Source organism: Megalobrama amblycephala, linkage group LG3, assembly GCF_018812025.1.
Source record: "Megalobrama amblycephala isolate DHTTF-2021 linkage group LG3, ASM1881202v1, whole genome shotgun sequence".
In the NCBI taxonomy this organism is placed as follows: Eukaryota; Metazoa; Chordata; class Actinopteri; order Cypriniformes; family Xenocyprididae; genus Megalobrama; species Megalobrama amblycephala.
Genome location: NC_063046.1, coordinates 56,949,820 through 56,972,952, shown reverse-complemented (window position 1 = coordinate 56,972,952; position 23,133 = coordinate 56,949,820). Strand labels below are relative to the sequence as shown.

Below are 23,133 nucleotides of genomic sequence, written 5' to 3'. Positions count from 1 at the left end.
AAGTTTTAGATGTTGCTATTTTCAACAAACCATATTATACATGTACCGTCAGAATTGAGATGAAATGAGAAAACTGGAGTAGATTTTATATTTTATTTTTTGTATATTAATATAGCATTAATATTTTAAATGTATTTTTCTACTATGTTTAATGTTGGTACAGCCAATTTAAATTTCTCAAAGAACAGTGTAACTACCTCTTTAGTCTTTTAGTGGATGCATTAAACAGAGTTAAAGCAATTATACGACTTATTCAGGGCATGATCACTTGACAACACAAATGTCATGTGCTTTGATTTCCGCCACACAGTATTTATCTCTGAATGTCATGACAAGGATTCAGCGTTTTGTTGTACAACCCAATGCATCTAGATCCGCACAGGATCAGTCTTTCTTCTTTTCTGTTTTGATTGTTTGATTGGTTTTGATCACAAAATGATACATAATGGAAATTAAACACTGTGATCATTGGCTGCACTTTCAGCATTACAGTGCAACAATGTAGCTTGACTGTTCCCTCCACAGAGTTGGATGCCTTGGGGAATGTTGAAGTGAATAATATGAAAGGGCCTTTAGAGTGCACTCATTACAGTTTCAGTGTGCTTGAATCAGAGGTTCAGTGCCTTGATATTTGGATCATGGATCAATCTTTGGAAGGCTCAAACCTGTAACTTTTTGGTTGCAAGCCCAGATTGTTCACCCCTAGGCTACACCATGCTGATCTGGCCAAAATTTCAGACAAATTGAGAATAAAAGAGGAAAGAGCTGGTTTCTCTGCACTCAAAGCACTTTACATGGAAGGAGGAATCTCCTCAACCACCACCAATGTGCAGCATCCACCTACCACACACCAGCTTATTGGTGGAGAGGAGACAGAATGATGAAGCCAATCAGTATACATGGGGATGATTAGGAGCCCATGAAGATGGACTGAGACCAATGGGCAAATTTGGCCAGGATGTTAGGGTTACACCCCTACTGTTTTTTGAAGGACATCCTGGGATGTCCTTACCACAGAGAGTCAGGACATTGGTTTAAGGTCTCATCCGGAAATGAGACATCAAACCTATATTAAAAACAACATTATGATGTTGTGAGAACATCAAAAGAGAGACGAGAAAAGATGGATAAACAAACCAGCTTTTGTTAAAATTCAGAATTTACAAACTGGATAATTTTCGATTTATGACATCATAGATTTTGAATTGAGTAGGCAACATGCTTCACAGGATGTTGAATTGGAATTTGAATTGGCTTTATTCTTTTTCCAATGGCATGCTGGGAAATGTAAGACCTATATAACATTCAAACTTAAATAAAGTAGGACTGTCAAACGATTAATCATGCTTAATCGCATACAAAATAAAAGTTTGAGTTTGCCTAATATATGTGGGTGTACTGTGTGTAATTATTATGTATATATAAATACAAACACATCCATGTATATATTTGAGAAATATTTACAAGTATATGTATTTATTTACATTTATATATAATTCATATTATATATAAATAAATTTTTTGTACATAAATAACATATTTCTCTTAAATATATACATTAATTTGTGTGTATTTATATATACATATTACTCACACATATATTATGCAAACTCAAACTTTTATTTTGTATGCGATTAATCGCGATTAATCGTTTGACAGCCCTAAAATAAATGAATTTTTCTTTATTAAGCCAACATTCAAAGTTTGTCTTGAAGAACTTAAGAAAGCCTATTTGAAAATTACACTTCTGGCATTTTCTTTGAATATCAATTCATTCTTCTTCCTTAAATTTAAATTCGAATGACAAATTCTGCATCCTGTTTGCTACCTCAGCTCAAATTCAATTCTAATTCAATTGAAAGGCAAATAAATTGCATTCCCTATTGAATTATGGAAATTGAACAAACTAAGTAAATAACTAACTAAATAAATAAATAAATAAATAAATAAAACTTTCTCAAGTTTTACAAACAAAGTATAAATAAGTTTTTCTTGAACTTAAAATTCTATGGGGAAATACAATTTTTCAAATTTTTTTGTATTTCAATGCATTCTTAATCTCAATTGACAAATTCCGCATCCTGTTTGCTACCTCAGTTCAAATTTAATTCAAATTCAGGAATTGAAAGGCAAAGAAACAGGATTTTCCACTAAATTCTGTGAAATATAAATGTCTATGATAACCTTTAAACTTAGTAAATAAATCAACAAATAAACAAATAAATACAACTTTCTTAAGCCAACATTCAAAGTTTCCTTGATGAACAAACTCTGTTTTGCAATTTCTTTGACTTTCAATTTTCAAATCTGAATTACAGTTCTGTATCCTGTTTTCTACTTCAGCACAAAATGAACTGGAATTCAGGAAATGAATGGAAATGCATTCTCTATACAATTCTGAACAGCCCTGCAACAAACTACAGTGGATGTAGAAGACAGACCCGTAGAATCTGAGTGAGTTGCTGTGCTGCTTGGCTGATGGCGCTGAAGACGTTACGCCAGTCAAAGGCTGGCATTCCTGCTTGGCGCTGGGACTCTGGACCGTTAAACAGGAAGTTGCTGATTAGCGATGTGGACAGACTAGTATCCTCCAGACTCTGGTCCAGAGCTACTGCAAGAACAGGGTTCTTCAGAAGACCCTGTAAAAAACAGAACACATTCACAGGGTTACGCAACACAACCGATGTACTGTATGCTGTTCAGTTCACACAACATGTAAAACTAGGGTTGTGACAAGCCAAGATTTTAGATGTTTCCATTTGCCAGTGACTGAAACTACCACAGGTTAATCCATTTCATCATACTCTTCCATCTTGTTTAGTAAAAAATCTCTTAAAACAGGATAAAACTTGCAGCTCAACAACTGAAAGCCGGCTCATACGCACGGCGCCATTGATGATGAAATCATATGATTCGATTTGTCTTGTGATTGGTTCTGTGAACATAGAGGTTTTTGCTGGCAAAGGGAAGTGGCGTTTAGAGGTTTCTGCCAAAGAACTGGTATTTCTGAATAGGCTGAGGCTAGGATTTAGTGGGTCTGAAGAGAAAGTATTTGATGAACATGTACTACGGCTGCACGATATATCGTTTTAGCATCGAAATCGCGATGTGCGCATCTGTGATAGTCATCGCAGGGCATGCGATGTCTAGTATAGGGATCATTAATCTGTACTGACCAGACACCACGGTTCAAAACGTACGTTGATTCTCTAAATAACTGCAAAGTTTGACCATCATACAATGAAAGTTTATCATTTGAACGTGTTTCAGCTAAAAGCTGTCCTCATTACTTTCCTTCTGACTGCTCTTCTCACTATCTTCTTTTCTTTCGAGCGTGGAAGATTTTTTTATTTTTTTTATTTTACTAACATTAATGACCGACAACAGCAAGAATATTAGGCTGCTGTCACTTTAAAAAGGAAAGCACGGACTGAATAAATGACACATCTGGTTTCTTTCTCAACTGTTCACTTGTGACATAACCAAGAGAATACTTCCCGAGACAGGTATTTTGACATCATTTTATGTGTATTTGTCCGTTCAATCGCAAGTAAACACGAAAGAGTAATTAATTCGGTGTTCAAGCGCTGTCTGACTCTCTCTCTCTGCTTGCGTGTATTTCAGGGGTGTGAGGCTGTGCGCACAACAGCTTGCGAGTCCCGATTTTCGCCACTTCTTCCGCTTTTAAAATTGTTTGAATGTGTTAATTGGCACGACGAAACATGTCCAAATGATAAAATTTTACTCTATGATGGTTAAATTTAGTAGGTAATCCGCAAATCACATGCGTGCCAAACCGTTGGACATTATCCGTACGGATCACGGATTAACTGCGATCCGTTGCACACCTAATAAAGAACACACTTATCATCATGATTGCTATCTTACCATACCAGAGATGGAGAAAAATCCTACTCCAGTAAGTAAACGTTTCCCTGTGAACCGGTCCTCAAAAATGTTGGTACTCAAAAGCGCTTCCCTCCATGTTTTCTGGTACGCATCGTTTATTTTTTTACTGCGCATGTGCATCTGCGTACCACTTATGTGCACCCCTGCTCATATAAACAGTAGCTGCACAAAACGTGAAGATCATGCGCACTGAGAGGAGCAGAAACTAGTTGTCAGCGCTATCCTGTGATTTATTACTAAAGTAGCTTAGAAACTCAAAAGTTATTATAGCATATATTTTTCTACTTTTGAAGTAACTATTTACAACCAACAGCTTCACAATTAATCGAGAGATGGTATGACTAATTCGCACACGCAATCGCTCTCATTACGTAATTTATCTTTTTCTGATTTACAACGAGCAAAAATTTGTAAGTAATGTTACGAACCATAGATAAAATAACTGCTGAAAGTTAGCTGATATTTCAGATCACTCTTTCATTAGGAAAAAAAATATCCCACCTTTAATAGTCAAACATATTTACAGTACAAACCTTGAAAATGAACTATGAGGGCAAAAAACAAAAAACAAAAAAAAAAACACCCAGAAACAAAATAATCGTTATCGAGGTAAAATGTTCAATTAATCGAGGCATAATCGTCCAGCACGACTGATAGGGAAGAGAAGAAATTGTTGAATAAAGTCATTATTTTTGTTTTGTTTTTGTGCACAAAAAGTATCCTTGTCACTTCATAACATTAAGCACTGTAGTCACACAGACTATTTTAACAATGTTTTTACTACTTTTCTGGGCCTTGAATGTGGTAATTATGTTGCTTTCTATGGGGGATCAGAAACCACTCTGATTTCATCAAAAATATCTTAATTTGTGTTCTGAAGATGAACAAATGTCTTACGGGTTTGGAATGACATGAGGGTGAGTATTAAAGGGTCATGAAACCCCAGAACACATTTTTTGAGATGTGAACAGTAGGGCTGCAACGATTAATCGCGATTAATCGTTTGCAAAATAAAAGTCTGTGTTTACGTAATATATATGTGTGTGTTCTGTGTATAATAATTATGTATATATAAATAGACACACATTCATGTATATATTTAAGAAAAATGTTATATTTATATATAAAATATTTATGTTTATATGTAATATAAAATATATATAAATGTATACATTTATAATACATGCATATATTTCTAAACTTTATACCTGTATATGTGTGTATTTATATATACACATAATTATTATACACAGAACACACACATATATATATTACGTAAACACAGACTTTTTATTTTGCAAGCGATTAATCGTTGCAGCCCTAGTGAACAGATATGTATAGGCTGCACATCATTGAAAACACTAAAGGTACTCATTAATTTTATTTATAATTTGAAATTTGCATTTTTCAGAGCGATTTCTGTCTTCCGGTTTGAAAAGCAAAGTCGGAGCAACGTCACAAAATCTGATGTCATCGTGTACCACCGGCAAGATCCGGAGTGCTGGTTGGTTCCAAGTGTGGGCTTGTCGAACATGCTGACATCAACAGTTTCTGCATTTATTCATGAGAAAAAGCACATTCAATCCAATCAATGTGCTGTAGTATGCATAAGATTATAATTGAGGTACTATGCATGAGGAAGTATCAGTTCTCTTGCCTCTGTCTCTGTTGTTATTCAGAGACATGGGTCATAGGTGCTCATTTCCTAAGTGCTACAACAACAAAAAATGTGTTTCCCTATGACACAACCAGAGCAGAAGTTTGGGTGCATGTGGATTGTTTTGCTGTAATCTACCAGCACAAATGGAAAATATGTTTGCATGACATCGCATTACAGCAGAGAATTCAAATGTCACAAAAGTGCTGTTCATTCACCTCTGCGTTCGGACACGCGAGCGGTATGTTTCCCCCAGCACAGCAGCACATGAGTGTTGTTTGTATTTTGTCCGCGTTGCGGTCAGAACTGAAGTTTGAATACGAACAAATGAAAAATACGATTGTTATGATATGCACGTGGAGCGGGCATATGATCGGTTTCAGCGCGGTGTTTAAAGTTTTTATAGACGTATTTAACACATTCTCCTGCACCAAACATGAACCAGCACGGTGTATGCACGCATATTTCATCAAGTCTTCTTTAAATGAAATATATGTGCAAACTGGACACTGATACGTGTATCTGAACGCGATGACACGATTATGCTGATGAACAAAAGACTTAGAGAATGGACAAAAATTAAACTATGTCTTTATTCTTTCTGTGTTAAACTATGTGTCATTTATCATGAGACTGCAGTGCTCATAAACGTAATGAAAGTATTATTCGCCCTTTTAAATATTCTTTCGCATTTCTCCCTTGTGCTTGGGAGTTTGTTGTCATTTTTCTCCATGCTCATATTGATTATTCTGTATAATGAGTGTGTTGTATGTCTCTGTTTCATTGGTTGTTCTCTCCCCGCTTCCCCCCCTCTACACTCCCACTTTTCCAGAGATTTACACGCCCATTTTTACAGAGTTTTTCCAGCTCAGATGTGTGAATGACCAGGCTAAAACAGGGGGGTTTCATGACCCTTTAATGACAGAAATTTCATTTTAGGGTGAACTAACCCTTTAAGTTGAAGCACTAAAATTATTGACTGGAAATAATAAATAAATAAATAAAAAAACTATAACTGAAATAAAAATAAATGAAACAAATAGCAATAATAAAAAAATAATAATAAATGACAAAAGCGCATAACGAAATTACTCTACAGTTAATTGGGCATTTGAACATTCTTGCAACCACATTACCGCACATGCCATGAGAAGCAAATACACATCCAAGTCTTCCAAAGCAGCTGCCTGTCAGTCAGACAGCCATCGGTACTGATGAACTGCTCAGCACTACCATTACTACAGAAACACCCATAATGTTGCATTTTCTATGCATGTTAAAGTATTTTCACATCCCTGTGCTAAATGCATGACAATTAAATCCTGCAGACATTCAGAGAGCATATTGTATTCCCGGTACAGCCAGGCAATTAGTGTGTGCACTATCCTCTCTCGCTCTCTCTCTTTAAGCTAGGTGGCACTGTTGCTCTTCAGCGTTGTCTGGAAACAAGCTCAGCACCGAAAAAGCCTCTTTGTCTCTGTGTTTCTCTCATACACAGACACACTCACACGTTTTTGTCATAAATTGCAGTTCCACCCCTCTCCTTTATCATTCCTTGTCCTAACCTGCAAGGATAAAAGCATGTCACTCCACACAGGGGTGCACAATACACACATACACGGAAATACAAACACACAAACAGCGCACATATAGTGCACAGACATGCAAATATTAACAGAGATTCACATGAATATATGAACACCCACACACACAAGCACTCCACGTACATATTAAAACAGGCTAACATAAACATACTAGCACCCAAATACACATGAATGCATCATGGACACACACACCTATAAATGCACATATACAAACACACAAATATAAACACATCCCACAAACATACAAGCACACTTAAATGCACATGAGCATATCACACACACACACACACACACACACACACACACACACACACACACACACAGACTGAAATGCTCAGCAAACAAACATATGATGAATTCAAACAAACATATACAAACACACATTTGTTGAAAGTCACAATTCATATGTAAATCAGTGCTTGTGGATTCTTTTGAAATCTTGAGTGTGCGCGTGTGTGTGTGTGTGTGTGTGTGTGTGTGTGTGTGTGTGTGTGTGTGTGTGTGTGTGTGTGTGTGTGTGTGTGTTAGAGTCCATGTTTAATGTGTCCATAGTAACATTCACTCCTGCATCTCATTGTGCTGAAGCACCTAATAAAAGAGTGACATCATGATTATTCAAGTCTTATTACTAACCAATATAATTGTATTGAAAGTGCCCAAATCTGTTTAGCACATCACTGCAAAAAGGCTGGAGGAAGCACTGCAGGAAATGAACAAACTGGTGCGCATTCTTGTTTGAAGTGAAATACGTAGACAGACAAGACAAATGTAGGATAGATAAATATGTAGACAGAACAATAGACAAATACACAGACAGACAGACAGACAGATAGACAGATAGACAGATAGATAGATAGATAGATAGATAGATAGATAGATAGATAGATAGATAGATAGATAGATAGATAGATAGATAGATAGATAGATTTTTATGTGCTGAGTGTCACATTAATACACTCTTCTTAAGATCACTAATTCAAAACCATTGGCACCCTATTTTCCAATAAAACGCAAAGCTCTGCTTGTTAAAATGCTAAAATGTTTTCAAATTAAGCAGTATTAAATGAACGCATTAGGGCACTGCAGCTAATGGAGGCCACCATAAAATATTTTAGCCATTAAACATAAATTATTGTGCCAAAACACCTGACTATAAAATGTAATTTACGCAGATATCAGAAGAAAAAAAGCTCTTGACAGCCAACCAAACAGTTTAAATAGAAACAGACAGAGACACTGACTCTATTTAATAACCCTAGTGGATTGCTATACCATCTTCTCAGGAATCGTTGTAATTGAAATGGAGGATGCATGACTGATTTGGAACCCCTCTACATAGAGATACATAACATTATACAGTACATAGCACTCATCATCATGTGAGGTACATGTAACTGATTAAGGAGTGTAACTGTATTCATTCATTTTGGCTTGATGTTTACAGTATATATAGTGCTCACCATAAATGAGTACACCCCCTTTGAAAAGTAACATTTTAAATCTCAATGAACACAAAAACAATTTCCAAAATGTTGACAAGACTAAGTTTTATATAACATCTGTTTAACTTATAACATGAAAGTAAGATTAATAATATAACTTAGAGAACAAAATTTTCAGTTTTACTCAAATTAGGGTGATGCAAAAATGAGTACACCCCACTGAAAGTCTCTGGAGCAAAGCTAAATTTTAGACTACAAATGTCTAATTTAACAAGAATTCAAGCACAGGTGAGTCTAATTATTCATTACACAGGTGTCCAGCAGACAGTTGACTATAAAAGGGAGTTAAAACCCCTTCCCATTTCATACTGTCAGCAATGGCACCAATGGAAGAGAAATGTCACAAGACCTGAGAAAGAAAATAATTCCTTTACACCAGAAAGGTGAAGGCTACAAGAAGCATCAGCAAAGCTTTACTTATCAGTCAGAATACTGTAGCAAATGTGATACAAAAATTTAAAAAAAGATGGAACTGCAACCATCACACAGAGACGTCCAGGTCTATGGAAGTTAACACCTCGACAGGAGCATCTTCTGATGAGCACTTTTCCAACATGACAATGATCCTAAACACACATCTAAGGCCACTGTTGGATTTCTGAAGAAGAACGGGGTGAAAGTTATTCAGTGGCCAAGTATGTCTCCTGATCTGAACCCAATTGAACACCTATAGAGAAGAGACAAGTTGAGCATCACTCTTCATCCAGCATCCAGTCTCTAAAAGAGGTCATTCTTGAAGAATGGAAGAAGATAGATGTTACAAAATGTCGCCAACTTGTTCATTCCATGCCTAGAAGACTTGGTGCTGTCATTAAAAATCATGGAGGCAATACAAAGTACTAGATGTAGCAGTTTTTGTTGTGGGGTGTACTCATTTTTGCATCACCCTAATTTGAGTAAAACTGAAAAATGTGTAATCTAATCTAATCTTATATTATTAACCTTACTTTCATGTTAAAAGTTAAACAGATGTTATATTAAACGTAGTCTTGTCAACATTTTGGAAATTGTTTTTGTGTTCATTGAGATATTGTTAAAAATGTTACTTTTCAAAGGGGGTGTACTCATTTACGCTGAGCACTGTAGCTACTTGTATTTTTTATTCTTGTTTTGTTCTGAATAAAAGTTCAATTTAAAGGATTTGTTGTAGAGTGATGGGAACTAAAATTGCTAAGTTTACTGTGTTTATGTTGATAGTGTTTATATACGTGTGCATGTAATTACTGTCGGTTAAAAGTTAACCTGTCTAACACGTCTAATTGTTTATTCAGCATCACACACTATAAGTGTTTTAACATGCAGTGTATATCATATGATATAGTTATGGAATACCATTTTTATCAAATATCACCATAATTGCAAATGTGATATTGATTTTGTACAACTTTTCAAAAACAATAAGTTAATTTTGTGAATTCTGTTTTATACACAATATTGTTAGTGTTGTCTGTTTTTGATCTATTTCGACAATGAAAATAGCTCCCAACAAAGCCACAGCAGAACTGCTGCACATCTTAGAGCAACACACAGTGGTGCTTCTTTACGGAATGAATTCGCATTTTTAAACAAATCGGTTGGGTGGATAATTCAATGACCCATTCATTAAAGACAATCACATGCTTCATTCCTGAATAATTCAGTCTTTTTGAACAAATCGGTTGAATGGATTCAAAGACTCAATCATAATTACAGTGACTTGCTATCACCTACTGGTGGCTTCAGTTTCATATTTAAAGTATAATTTCTTTTTTTAAATCCATATTTCAATATTAATTAAAAACAATTTCATAGCATTATGCAATTGTAATACAGTACAAATGCATTCATGTCACCTCACCTGCATTAAAGATTCAGAGTACCGTATTGTACCGACTATTAGACGACCCTGATTATAAGACAAATCCCCCGCCCCCCTTTTTCAAGATGTACCTTTTGGAAAAAGGCTTTTTGAAGACTTGTATTATATAAAGAAGGAAAAAAAATTGAAGAAAAAGAAAAGTCTTCTATTTGGAACAATACGGTAAATACACTAAATGCCACATCGGATGCAGCATTTTATGTTTTGTTAATGCCACACACCCCTAATTATGAGTGAATCTAGGCTGCCTACATAGGCAGCTTGCAAGGTTTTGGTCAGACATAATGGATCGTGCATTTGTGTAAAGGTCCCGCACAGGGTAATGAGAAAGTCAAAACAAAGTTCACTTCTTTTCCACACCATTCCTCCATCCTCATCTTTTCATCCTCCTCTACTTGATAACCTCATTCAAAATGACACTGATGCCATGGGGGAAGGGGGGGAAATGGAGTGATAGTGGGTTCGTCTGAAGGTGTGCCGTTGGTTAATCCCTTTCCTGCTGCTGGTGAAAATGATCCTGCACTTATCCATAATTACTTTCTCCTTTTATGCACCCTATCACAGAGGAGGGGCAATAAACTCTCTCTCTCACACACACACACCTGCAAGCGAGATGGAGGGTTTAAGAGCTTTCGTGTCAGTCTTCATTCGTGAGGGGTGTGTGAGACTCTCTTTCATTCTCAGTTGAGGTGAGTCATCCATAACAATAATGGACACTGAACTACATTCACAATAGAGGATAAGTCCTGTGTATCTGTCAACCAACTAATAAAGCGCTTCCTGATGAAATACTGCATATTAACTACTTGAAATTCTGGCTAGAACCTTTTTGAGCATATTTGGGGTGCTGAGAACTATGGCCTGGTGCAGTAGCCAACAACCTTTGGTTGCACAAGGTGCCATTTTATTTTTTGTTTAATGTTATAAGCATTTATTGGTTAGAAGTTGGAAGATTTAGAGGATTAATCCACAGGTGCGATTTACCGTTCAAAGTGTCCAGAATGGAAAATGGGGATTTTATCATTTCAGAACTGCAACAAAACTAAACAATGTTGTACAGGTTAGTTCTCGTCTATATATGAAGCGAGGAAGAGAAGATCCTCACATTATTAGCTTTGATAAAGAAGATAAATATGATAAATATGGTCTAACATTGGCAAAATATTGGCATATATATATAACTGGGATGTTTCTTTCTGGGGAAGAAAGTAGAGATGTATGTTTCCTCACTTTGTGAACTGCTAATTGTGAACTTGGTGACAAGACAGACAAGCACATTCACCACCATATAGAGGTCAGAGTAAGAGCCACAAGACTTTCAAATGAGTGCTTGATATTGCCTGAGACACATTTAGAAGAAACAAGCAATGCATGCTAGTTTGCAAACTCTGGAAATGCCAAGTGAGCTCATCCAGCAAGTCACCAACAGAACTCCCAGTAGGCATGCACACATAAGAAGGGGCAATGCAGGAAGCTATGGAAACCTAAGGAACACTAGAACGTGCAAGAAACCAGCAATCCAAACACAAAAGACATCAAATAAAATAAATGTGATAAAAGAGGACACTGACAACACTGAAAGTGGGAGAAATCACAGGACAAGTTCTTGGGTGCAGTTGACGAGGAAACAAGGCAAGTGAACTGGACTGACTGCACGATTGAAAATAGGTCAGACACCACTTTCAGAGTGATACATGAGCTGAAGCATGTGTGACAAGTGAGGAGACATTCAAACAGCCGTCACCGAAGAAAAAAAAAAAAGAACAGCTCCAGTTGAGGCTTCACACGCAGTGGTCCAGGAGGATGTGAAAGTACCATTGTTGTAGTTGAGACCAGCTCATTCGAGTCCAGGCCAAGATCTGAGTAGGTTGAGTCTGTGTCAACACTAAAAGAACCTTTTGTGTAATGGAAAGGTTCTATGGATGTTAAAGGTTCTTCATGGAACCATCAATGCCAATAAACCTTTATTTTTAAGAGTGTTCCAAAGACACAATAGCACAGAGCAGATCATATGCGTCGGCACAAAACATATCTGTCTCAATGTCATATCTAAATGCTCCAGAGTGCATGAAATTATGGTATTGGATTGAGACTGTAAATAAACTTGAGACAGAGACAGGTTTAGAGAACTACAACACTGGAATGTACTTTCAGGGAACAGAGCCTTCTGAGTCAGGCAGCAGCTACAGAGATGGGCCTAGTTGAAATTAATTAAAAGATGCATCTCAGCAGGGTGGAAAGATGATAACAGTGAAAAGAGAAGGTGAGATCTATGCCACGCATGCAGCACATCAAGTACCCCTCGTTCTGCTACCCAAAATAAAAGCTGAACTCCTCCGTGTGGAGCAAGAAGGGCCTCTTGATGAAGCAACAGGACATGGAGTTGTGTGCTACCATGGTGTCGGTAATCAAGTCCCACAGAGATGCCCCCATCTGTGTCAATTAAGGCAGTGAAGAGGGTGAAATTCATTCTTCCCACTGCAGAGGATGAAATCGTTAAACTCTATGGAGCTGGTTTATTTAGTTCCTTAGACACAATCATGTGGGTTTTACCAGATTCCTCTCAATGAAGAGACACAAGCTTACCACATTAATCACTCCAAATGTTCCCCATTTTGAATTATCATAAGTCCAGAAAAATGTCAGAGTAGCCATGTGATCAGCTAAGGGCACAAAAAGGAAAACTTGACCCACCTATTTAATATCACAACATAATAATAATAATAATAATAATAATAATAATAACAACAACAAATTGTTGTTAGTTATTATTATTGTTATTGTTATTATTATTATAAAATACTAGTTTTATTTAACAGTACAATAGTAATGTATTTGTCTATTGTTTAATACAATTAAAATGAAAATAATTTTAATAACAATAATATTAATAATAATTTTAATTTACAGAATAACAGTAACATCACAATAATAATATTTATGTCTCAATTTCTTTGCTTTCAAAAGTAAAATAATATATTACAGCATTGATTTTGGCGAGAACCTTATGCTTTACTTTTGCTGACAACCGATTTGTTAAGAATTCTGATTACAAGTTTGGGAATTCGGTTGGTGCGTGTTGGGTTTTCAAATGCATGTTATGAGCAACCCAAACTAACAATCCATGAATTAAATAAATTTATTTAAAAATGCAACAATTTTTCTCTGATTTACGCAATTCACATTGGTCATATGAAAATCCATACAAATACAGAAAACACACCTTCCCCTACCAAGAATTTAAAGGTGGCAGAACTTTACATTAGAGCTGGGTTAAAAATATCGATTTTAATAAATTCTCATTTTGAAGAACCAATAGTGATTTGTAAATCCCAAGAATTGATCTTCCAGTCTTGTTTTAGTTAATGAATGAACAAAGCTTTGTAGAGTACCTCCCACCCAATAAATCACAATAAGCTTTGTGCTTTGTTACTTCTGATTAGGGGTGTTGCAATATACCGGTATTGACTATAATCGTGATATTCAAAGCATGAAATGTCAACATTGTGTTAATTTAGGCTGTGACAATATACCGGTATTGGCGATAACCACAATATTTAAAATGAATAGGACTCTTATGATATCATGACATGTAAATACTCCAGCGCCAGTACCTGGTTGACCACTCAGGTGGCAGTATTGCACCTTAACGCTGAAAAATGCTGTCAAAGAAGAAGACGACACAGCACAAGCAGCTATAGAAGAAGAAGAACCATGTCGTCCGTACGGAGAGTAAGAGGCTCTGTCCACACCCGAATAAAGTAAGCTGATGGTATGGGAGTTTTTCGGCTTCAAAGAAAACACTCTGCAGAATTTGCCTGGCTACATCAGTGCAAAGGGTGGCAACACCACCAACCTTTTTACACACCTCCGTGTCCATCACCCTGCGGATTACGCCATTTTACAGAGAGTAAGTTGCGATTATTTTACTAGTCATGGAATGGGAAATGTTAGGCTATATTAACCTGTTAACAGCAAATTGAACAAATTGGTTGAATGCATGAATGAATGAATGAACAAACTCATTAAGACAGTGACTTGCTGCCACCTACTGGCAGTTTTGTTTCATATTTAAAGTACATTTTAATTAAAAAGTTAAAATTAGAAATAATTCCATATTTAAATATTGAATTAAATTTATGTAGACACATAGTAAATACTGTGTGAATATATTAATGCCACTTCTCATTCTGTGTCACCTCTGTATTGCAAAGATGGATTTTGTTGATAATGATTTCATTTGATTGGTAACAGCCATAATGTATAGGTTACTAGGCTAGAATTAATTTTTATTTCTTCAGGTCTTAAAAAGGTCTTAAAAAGCCTTAAATTTGACTTTAAAAAAATGTGCAGCAACCCTGAAAAAGAAAAACTAAATTAAAAAAAAAAGTAAAAATTAATTTGACTGATATTTTTTCCCCCCAAGGATTCTATAGATATCGTGATATATCGATATTGTGAATTCTTTTGGCCACAATAACCGTGGTGTGAAAAATCTAATATTGTGACAGCCCTACTTCTGTAAACTAATGTTTAACTAATGAACCTAATTGTAAAGTGTTACCAGTAAAACTTACCGAAATACGAATGATGTTGCATGTAATCGCTCAATCAGTGTTTTAACCACATAAAGTAATTAAAAATTAATCGTTATAATGTTTTTATTATAAAAAACATTCTTATGTGTGATTTAAATGTAAGTACCCTACAAATCAGTTCATTTTAACCTTTAATAATATAGTAAGTGCAAATCTGCCATGCACTGTACCTGATAGAATTAATTAATCAATACTTAATTGAATTGAAATCTAATTTAATCACAAGCTTGTAAATGCTGAATCAAATCGTGAAATGTATGTCAATACTTTGCATGGATGAAGTTCTTGTCTTTACTGAAACAGAAAAAGACCTCCTGAACAATAAAGACCTTGGTAACATACCGCTTGAGTGTCAAAGGCTCCTGATCAAGTTCATGCAGTTCAGTTGCATTGCAGAGCTTGATCCTGAGAAGAAACTGGCTGTAGCTGAGGCACTCTCATGGGGCCCAGATCACACAGCAGAAAGCACTGGAAGCCACAGTAAGATAACTACATAGGCTGCTTCTGTCATAAATAACTCCTGCGAAAATGAAGCTCACCAGGGTGAACACTCAATTAGATGCCACGCTGCAGCCAGGACTCAGGTTCATCAGAAACGGGTGGCCAGAATATACAGTGAGTACATCCAAGGTCATCAGAGGGTATTTTCAGGTCTGAACACAAAAGTATTGTTCAAGCTAAATGTTGTTTAGCAAAAGGTTCTTAGTACAGATTTTTGTTAGCTGGGGTAGTCCTTGACAAAATTCACGATAAACATCAAAGCTTATGCAGGTGTCATGAACAAGCTTGGTGGCCGTTATTTCACAGGACATTAAATTCTGTGTGCAGACACGTTCATGCTGCAGCGAGACAAGGGCAGCACCACTGATCTCAAGAGAATTACCCTGTGGACCGGGGGAGAAAATAGTGATAGATCTGTGTGAACTAGTAAGATTAGATTACCATTCCAGATACATTGAGATCCTGACACTTGCTACTTTCTCCAGCATCCAGGTCACTGAAAACACGTTTGCTCTTTTGACATTGTACTCAAGAATGTAGCCCACTGAACCAACATACACTGTAAAACATGATTTTTCAAAGTTGTAAATAAAACAAAGGTTAAAGGGATAGTTCACCCAAAAATGAAAATCACTTCTTTTCAGAAGGCATTTATTAACCCCCTGTGTGGATTACTGTTATGATGGATGGATGTTCTTTTTTGAACTTCAAAAGAAATGGCACCATTCACTCCCATTATAAAGCTTGGAAGAGCCAGGATATTTTAACTCTAATTGTATTTGGCTGAAATAAGAAATTCATATACTGTACACCTAGGATGGCTTGAGGGTGAGTAAATTAATTTATCACAATTTATCACTATTTAATGGAGTATGTTTTAGAAGAAAATACTATTTCAGTCTTTCTACTTCAAAATTTCACATTTAAAATTTCACGTCGTTTTTTTTTTTTTTTTTTAAATATAAAAATTTACTAGTGTAAGGGTGGTTTCACTACAGTGTTTCAGGCTGCAGGATTGCCGAACGACTAAAGAAACGTTATCAGCAAGATGGTATAAAACAATACATTTCTTGTCTATTACTACCCACTGCTACTTATACCAATAGTAAAACATGGGGAGAGCGTTTCTATAGTGTGACAATATTGCAGTAGGTTAATGTTAATACTGGATCAAAACTAGTTAGCACATAATTTATAATTGAAATGGTTTAGTAACAGTATTTGGTTATGGTTACACCCAGGGATGGGCAGTATTTATGATACATGTATTTCAATTACGTATTTCAAATACAAAATAGTATTTTGTAATTTGTATTTGATAGAGTTGATGAAAATGACTTTGTATTTTGTATCAAAATACTTTAGTGTTTTGTATTTTTGTAGTTTTAAAATACTTTGTAAGAAGTCTACATGATGACATCATAAAAATACGGCCTCTGATTGGTGCCTACTCAGTAGTTTGCCCAGACTTGTTGAGATCCGAACAGAAAATTGATCCATATGGAAAAAGGTGGTCAAAAAACCATACATCAATTTTTTTGCAGAAATTGCTATAATATTTAACAGTTCATGTTAAGATTTGGTGTTCGTTTTGGTAGCCTAGGCTAAATAGTTTACCAGTTTACATAATGTTCTTGAAAACTATAATACCGACAGCAGCCCCCTATATTTATAATTAACAATCAAATGATTAATTAGTTAGAAACTAGTTGCTATGAATACAGGCACCATCCGTTCTCTTCTTATAAATTACTTGTTTATCATTGAGTCAGTATTGCTGATGCAAAGTAGGCCCTTTTTTACCAAACACCAATTAAATTAATTAGGATACAATTAAATGAGTCATTCGCAACTGTTAAACATTAAACTGTTGGTTACTTTAAAACTAACCTTCATTTGGGAGATATTGTGGCCATATTATGGCTTTAACAAATCAAATATTCACATATGCATGTGAATATTTGATTTGTTAAAGCCATAATGTGGCCACAATTTTTAGTAAATTTTTGCCACTAGAGGTCGCTTATTCAGTCGCTTATCTTTGATTTTGCGGAATCATGGGATGTGTTGTCTTCACGTCTACAGCCGGTGGAAAAGAATTAGGATGGGACTCAGTCAGAAATCATGTTCATGGATCAGATTATTAACGTTATTGTAGTATGAAGCAGAGCAGGGCCGAGTGCTGTGCGAGTAGAAACAAGGCCGCTGGAGTGACTGCTAATGAGAGATGAGCGCAAACACGTCTCGAGAGCACTGAAGCTTTTATTATGCCACAGTTGCCACTTCCACTTTTTTCTGGTCAAGTGTATGTGGAGTAAAGCAGTGCTGTTTATCATATTAAAGATATTAAAGATAGTATAGATCAAATAGGCCAATTGATGGAAGGTTTGCAAAGAAATTTCATGCTCCCTTGTAAAAGTATTTTTTAGTATTTTTAAAATACAAAAATACAGTAGTTTATTTTGATACAAGGTGTGGCTGCTGTATTTTGTAGTTTATTTTGATACATTTAAAATTAAGGTATTTGGTATTTTATTTTAAAATACATTTTGATGTATTTTTGCCCAAACCTGGTTACACCTGAAAAAGTTATTAACGAGATGTATGAGATGACAAAACATACATTTAAGTGTACCCAAATTGTTACCTGAGAGATTAGATACAGTAAGTAGAGAGAGAGAGAGAGAGAGAGATGTTCTAATTTGTTACACTGTTTATTTAAGTTTAAGTTATGTTATAATATTTTCTTCTATTATTTTGATGTTTTTATTATTGTTTTATGTATATATGTATTCCAAGCTTGGCAATATTGTATTATTTACAGTCATGCCAATAAAACAATTTTGAATTTGAATTTGAATTTGAATTTGAGAGAGAGAGAGAGAGAGAGAGAGAGAGAGAGAGATGGAAGGCAGAACTCAGAAAGAGAGGAAGAGCAAAGCCCCCAAGAAGAAGAGACAACGTAACCTAAGAATGCCCCAAAACAGGGACCCAGAGGAAAAGAGAGCGAGCAACAGTTACAATCTTCTTTTCTCCCTTCCTTGACCATGTGACAAAAACGCAAATGAGAGACATTCAAACTAATGACAATTAGCAGACCTTCAATGTACACACATCTTAGCCTATAGGCCTTGATCACTATCAGCACCTCTTTGTCTTTAGGACTTCCAAATGTAAAAGAGGTGGTTGGAACTAGAAAACAAAAGTCTTTGTTGATTTTCATCCTTACACTAGCAAATTCTGAAAAAAAAAAAAAAAAATGTTTCAAAGTAAATCCATTTTTTAATTTTTTTTTTTATTTTTTTTTTTACGTAGAAAAATCCGGATCACATTTCATACACTGTAGAAGAATCTGAAACCAGCCTGGACAGAAGAGCAATAGTCAGAATTAAAAAAAAAAAAATCACAAATATTACCGTAATGTTTTATAGGGGAGACAATTCAGCCATTTTGGGCTGCAAAAATCAGAAGAAAAAAAATCCTGCAAAATCCTGATGGGAATGACAAGGGAACATTGTGTTTTGTTAGCTTTGTTATTAACTTAATTCATGTTGACTCGTGTTGATTTGTGTTTGATGTAATTCATAATCCATGTTACCTAGGTGATTTAATTGGAAACATACAGAGCATAACTTCAGAAATGTTTCTGTATTCTTGGTCCGCACACCTAGATTTTTTTAAAGATATTAATCAATTCTTTTATTTTTTTTTTATTAAAAGTTACAGTATTAATTATAAATAATTTATCAGTGCACTTCATTATTTTTTTTTATTCATGTGCCATCATAATCTTTAATCAACAACATTTACGTCACATTGCTAACTTGAATTTAGATCTGCCTTCATTTAGTTTGTCCACAATGCCCACTTTCTACAATCCAATAATTTCCTGATGGACAAAATCAAGTCCCATCCAGATCTGGCTTCATTGTTATATAATTGTATTCACTCATATACTTCAGTAGCTGTCTAACATTCCATTAAAAAAGTTACCGTCACAATAAGCCACAGTGCTCACACAGGTGACACAGGCAAATTGCATCATTTTTCTGCCCAGTTCACCCCTCTTCTGCCTGATGCATATGCCCTCACTACAGTTCAGACTGTGAATAGAAATTCATCAAAGAAGTGATGATCTCACCCTCAGTGCATTGATCTGTGTGCTGCTGTTGAAAAAATCCCAGATCACATCTTCATTCTGCAGCCATGCCTCTGCCAGTTCGCCAACTTTAGCCACAGCATCAAAGGTGCGGTTGGCCTGGTGACAAACAGATTTCATTTACATGCATGTGAGAAACTGTTCAAAAAACTTAGTGTAGGCAGTTCATCTCATTGAAATACTAGATTCTGGTTGGCCAATTGCTGTATTGAACAGTCAAATATTTTTATATACCTCTATATACACCACGACCACTGAATATTTCAGCATTGCTGTTGTCAAAAGTACCGTCTTCAGTACTGAAATTTTAAAAATGTGATGCTTTGAGCACTGTTGAGCGGATTCGAAAACACCTCTAATTGGCAATTATGCTCACGTGCTCAACAGATATGTCTCGGATTGGCCAAAATGATCAATGCACGAAAGCGTTTGAAAGCACACAGAAGTGTTTGAAAGCATTTTGTAAGTGGAAGCGTTTGAAAGCAGGCGTCTATCAGTGGACCGGTCCGCTGATAGACGCCTGCTTTCAAACGCTCCCGTGCATATCTGTGTAAGTGCTCGATGAAGAGTGTCATTGATGTCTATTTACAACATGTTTTTGAAGCTTTGTAGCCAATCACAGACATATCTGATGAGCGCATGAACACAATGGCCAATCAGAGGTGTTTACGAATTTGCTCAACAGCGTCACATTTTTAAAATTTCAGTACCGACTTGGTACCGAAGTTGGTACTTTTGACAACACTACAACATACAGGTGCTATTTTCATGTCTCTTGCATGCTCTCCCTTTTTCATATAGAAGCAAACTAACTAGTGTCATCCAGTCACCAGAGGGTTGTACTGTAGATGTAAAAGAAAGAATGAAAAGTCTCTTCAGGTGTGTAGCTCTCTTTAAAGGCCTAATCGTGACCTGACGTTTGGCTTAATTCGAAATTTAGTAAGAAGTTTACAAAAATAAGTCAAATAGGGACCTTGTTTTTAATTTTTTATTTACAAAATAATTTAAGCACCAAAATAATTTGAGCACCAAAAGCACATATGAGAGCACCAATTTACAGCACACACAGATACAGGACACAAAAAAAAGAAAGATTTGCTTTTTAATATATATCTGAGAATTTCTCAACAATTGCATTTAGGAACATTTGTGCAATGAACTTAGAATTTATCTAACAACATTTCTTAAAGTGGTACTTCACCACTGGCAAAATGGGCTTTCAATGAAACTTGGCAACCTATGCAGTAGAAAGGTAAAAAAAAAAATTGCCTGCTATGGATACGCTTGACCAGAGTCAAATCCGCCTTGCTTTAGAAGGAAATACTTCTTAGCAAACTTTTAGTTATAACTGGTGTCGTCTTGTATTGTTCCCAAGTGCAGGAATTTAAAGGGATAGTTCACCCAAAAATGAAAATGTGATGTTTATCTGCTTACCCCCAGCAGGTGAGTAGGTGACTTTGTTTCTTCAGTAGAACACAAATGATGATTTTTAACTCCAACCGTTGCCGTCTGTCAGTCTTATAATGCGAGTGAATGGGAACCCAAATAAATAAGAGTCGAAAAAACTTGCATAGACAAATCCAAATTAAACCCTGCGGCTTGTGACGACACATTGATGTCCTAAGACACAAAATGATCGGTTTGTGCGAGAAACCGAACAGTATTTATATCATTTTTTACCTAGATTTCTATGTAATACACCATTATGTCCAACTGCGTTCAACACTCGATTAGTGAGGTCTGATCGCGCTCTGACAACGGCAGTGATGTCTCGTGCTTATACTTCAATGAGTGCTAGAGTAATTTGGATTTGTCTATGCAAGTTTTTTCGACTTTTTTCGATTGTGTTCCCATTCACTCGCACTATTTGACTCACAGACGGCAACGGTTGCAGTTAAAAATCATCATTTGTGTTCTACTGAAGAAACAAAGTCACCTACATCTTGGATGCGCTGGGGGTAAGCAGATAAACATCAAATTTTCATTTTTGGGTGAAATATCCCTTTAAAGAGTAAACATTTAGAGTGAGTTATTTTTCATTTCCAGTGAAGGATCTGGAGCATTGTAGGCAGTTGCTAAAGGCAGCAAAGAATGGTATTTTGTTCCATGAGCAGGGACACAAAAATACGCAAGTATAATCTTTTTTTCTTTCTTTCACAAAAGCCCTTGCTGACAATTAAACGTGAATTTCTCGGTCCAGGTAACACGTAGAACGAGTAAACATTGTTCATTTACATACCCACATTGTAACAATACAAAGAAGCATAAAAACTGGCGTTAAAGTTACACTTTAACTTATTTATTATTTTCATGAATCCAGCAGCAGCTCATCCATGTACATCTGCTAAAAGTAGACCCGGCCCTATGATAACTACGATACTCTGTTTCAACCCTTCCAATGTTCTTCTAATGTAGCTGCCTCTCATGAACAGGAAACAGATTGATCCAGAAAAAATTCTGTATCTTTCTGAAATCATGTCAGAATGGTAATATGAAACGTTTACCACTTGTTTAAAATTTCGATTTCTTTTAGTACAGTCTGGGGTGTCAAAGCGCACAAACAAGCATGAACACTCTTGCGATTCTGAGCTCATTAAGTGCACATTCATCCTCATTACATCAATTTACACCTTACACAATGTGTTGTCTTTATTCAGGCTAAATCATGGCCATGTTTTTAAAGATGCAGTACATTAACTTTCCACTGGCCTCTGCTCTTCTGTGCCTACAGTATGTTCATGTTTGTGTTTGTACCTCTGTAACGATGCTCCGTGTAACATTTGTGTCGGGCGTGTAGAGGATTTTTCCTTGCAGAAAGGGCCTGAAGGTTTTCCAGAACAGACGTAGGCTGGGCGAGCTCTCCAGTGTGTCCGTCAAGTTTTTACAGAACTCACCTGCAAAGACAGAAGAATGGATATACATTAAAAAAACATTACTGAAGAAGCAGGTTCAGATGCACACAGGCTCAGACTCTAACTTTGACTCCAATAAGGTTCTTCTCACACGTCAAGCAAGCACGGTTGAGTTTCTGTTGACCATATTTCATGAGCTCCATGCATGAATGTTGATCAGTGTGTATATATTATATTATATTATATATATATATATATATATATATATATATATATATATATATATATATATATATATTCAAAATAAGAAACTAAAATCTCCAATAAGCATTTGCAATATGTTCTTTATATTTGCTCAGAAAAAAAAGTTGCCAACAGTTTAGACTTCATCTTAAAATCTGGCACAGATTCATACTGAAAGTCAAGATTAGACTCAGATTTACCCCTCAAACCTCTGCACTTCAACGCCTTCATATAGAGAAGGCAGAACAGC

At 35.9% G+C, this 23,133-nt stretch overlaps 1 protein-coding gene across 6 annotated transcripts in view; it reads right to left on the bottom strand.

The window, feature by feature from the left end:
- Positions 1–23,133, bottom strand: part of LOC125265746 (phospholipid-transporting ATPase ABCA1) — a 222,834-nt gene that overhangs the window by 127,048 nt on the left and 72,653 nt on the right. For all 6 annotated transcript variants that reach the window (XM_048186163.1, XM_048186162.1, XM_048186164.1 and 3 more), the window contains 3 exons: positions 22,543–22,682; positions 19,771–19,887; positions 2,442–2,639 (listed from right to left, as the gene is read on the bottom strand). In XM_048186163.1, coding sequence (XP_048042120.1) covers positions 2,442–2,639; positions 19,771–19,887; positions 22,543–22,682 — 455 coding nt within the window. The remainder of the gene's footprint in view (positions 1–2,441; positions 2,640–19,770; positions 19,888–22,542; positions 22,683–23,133) is intronic.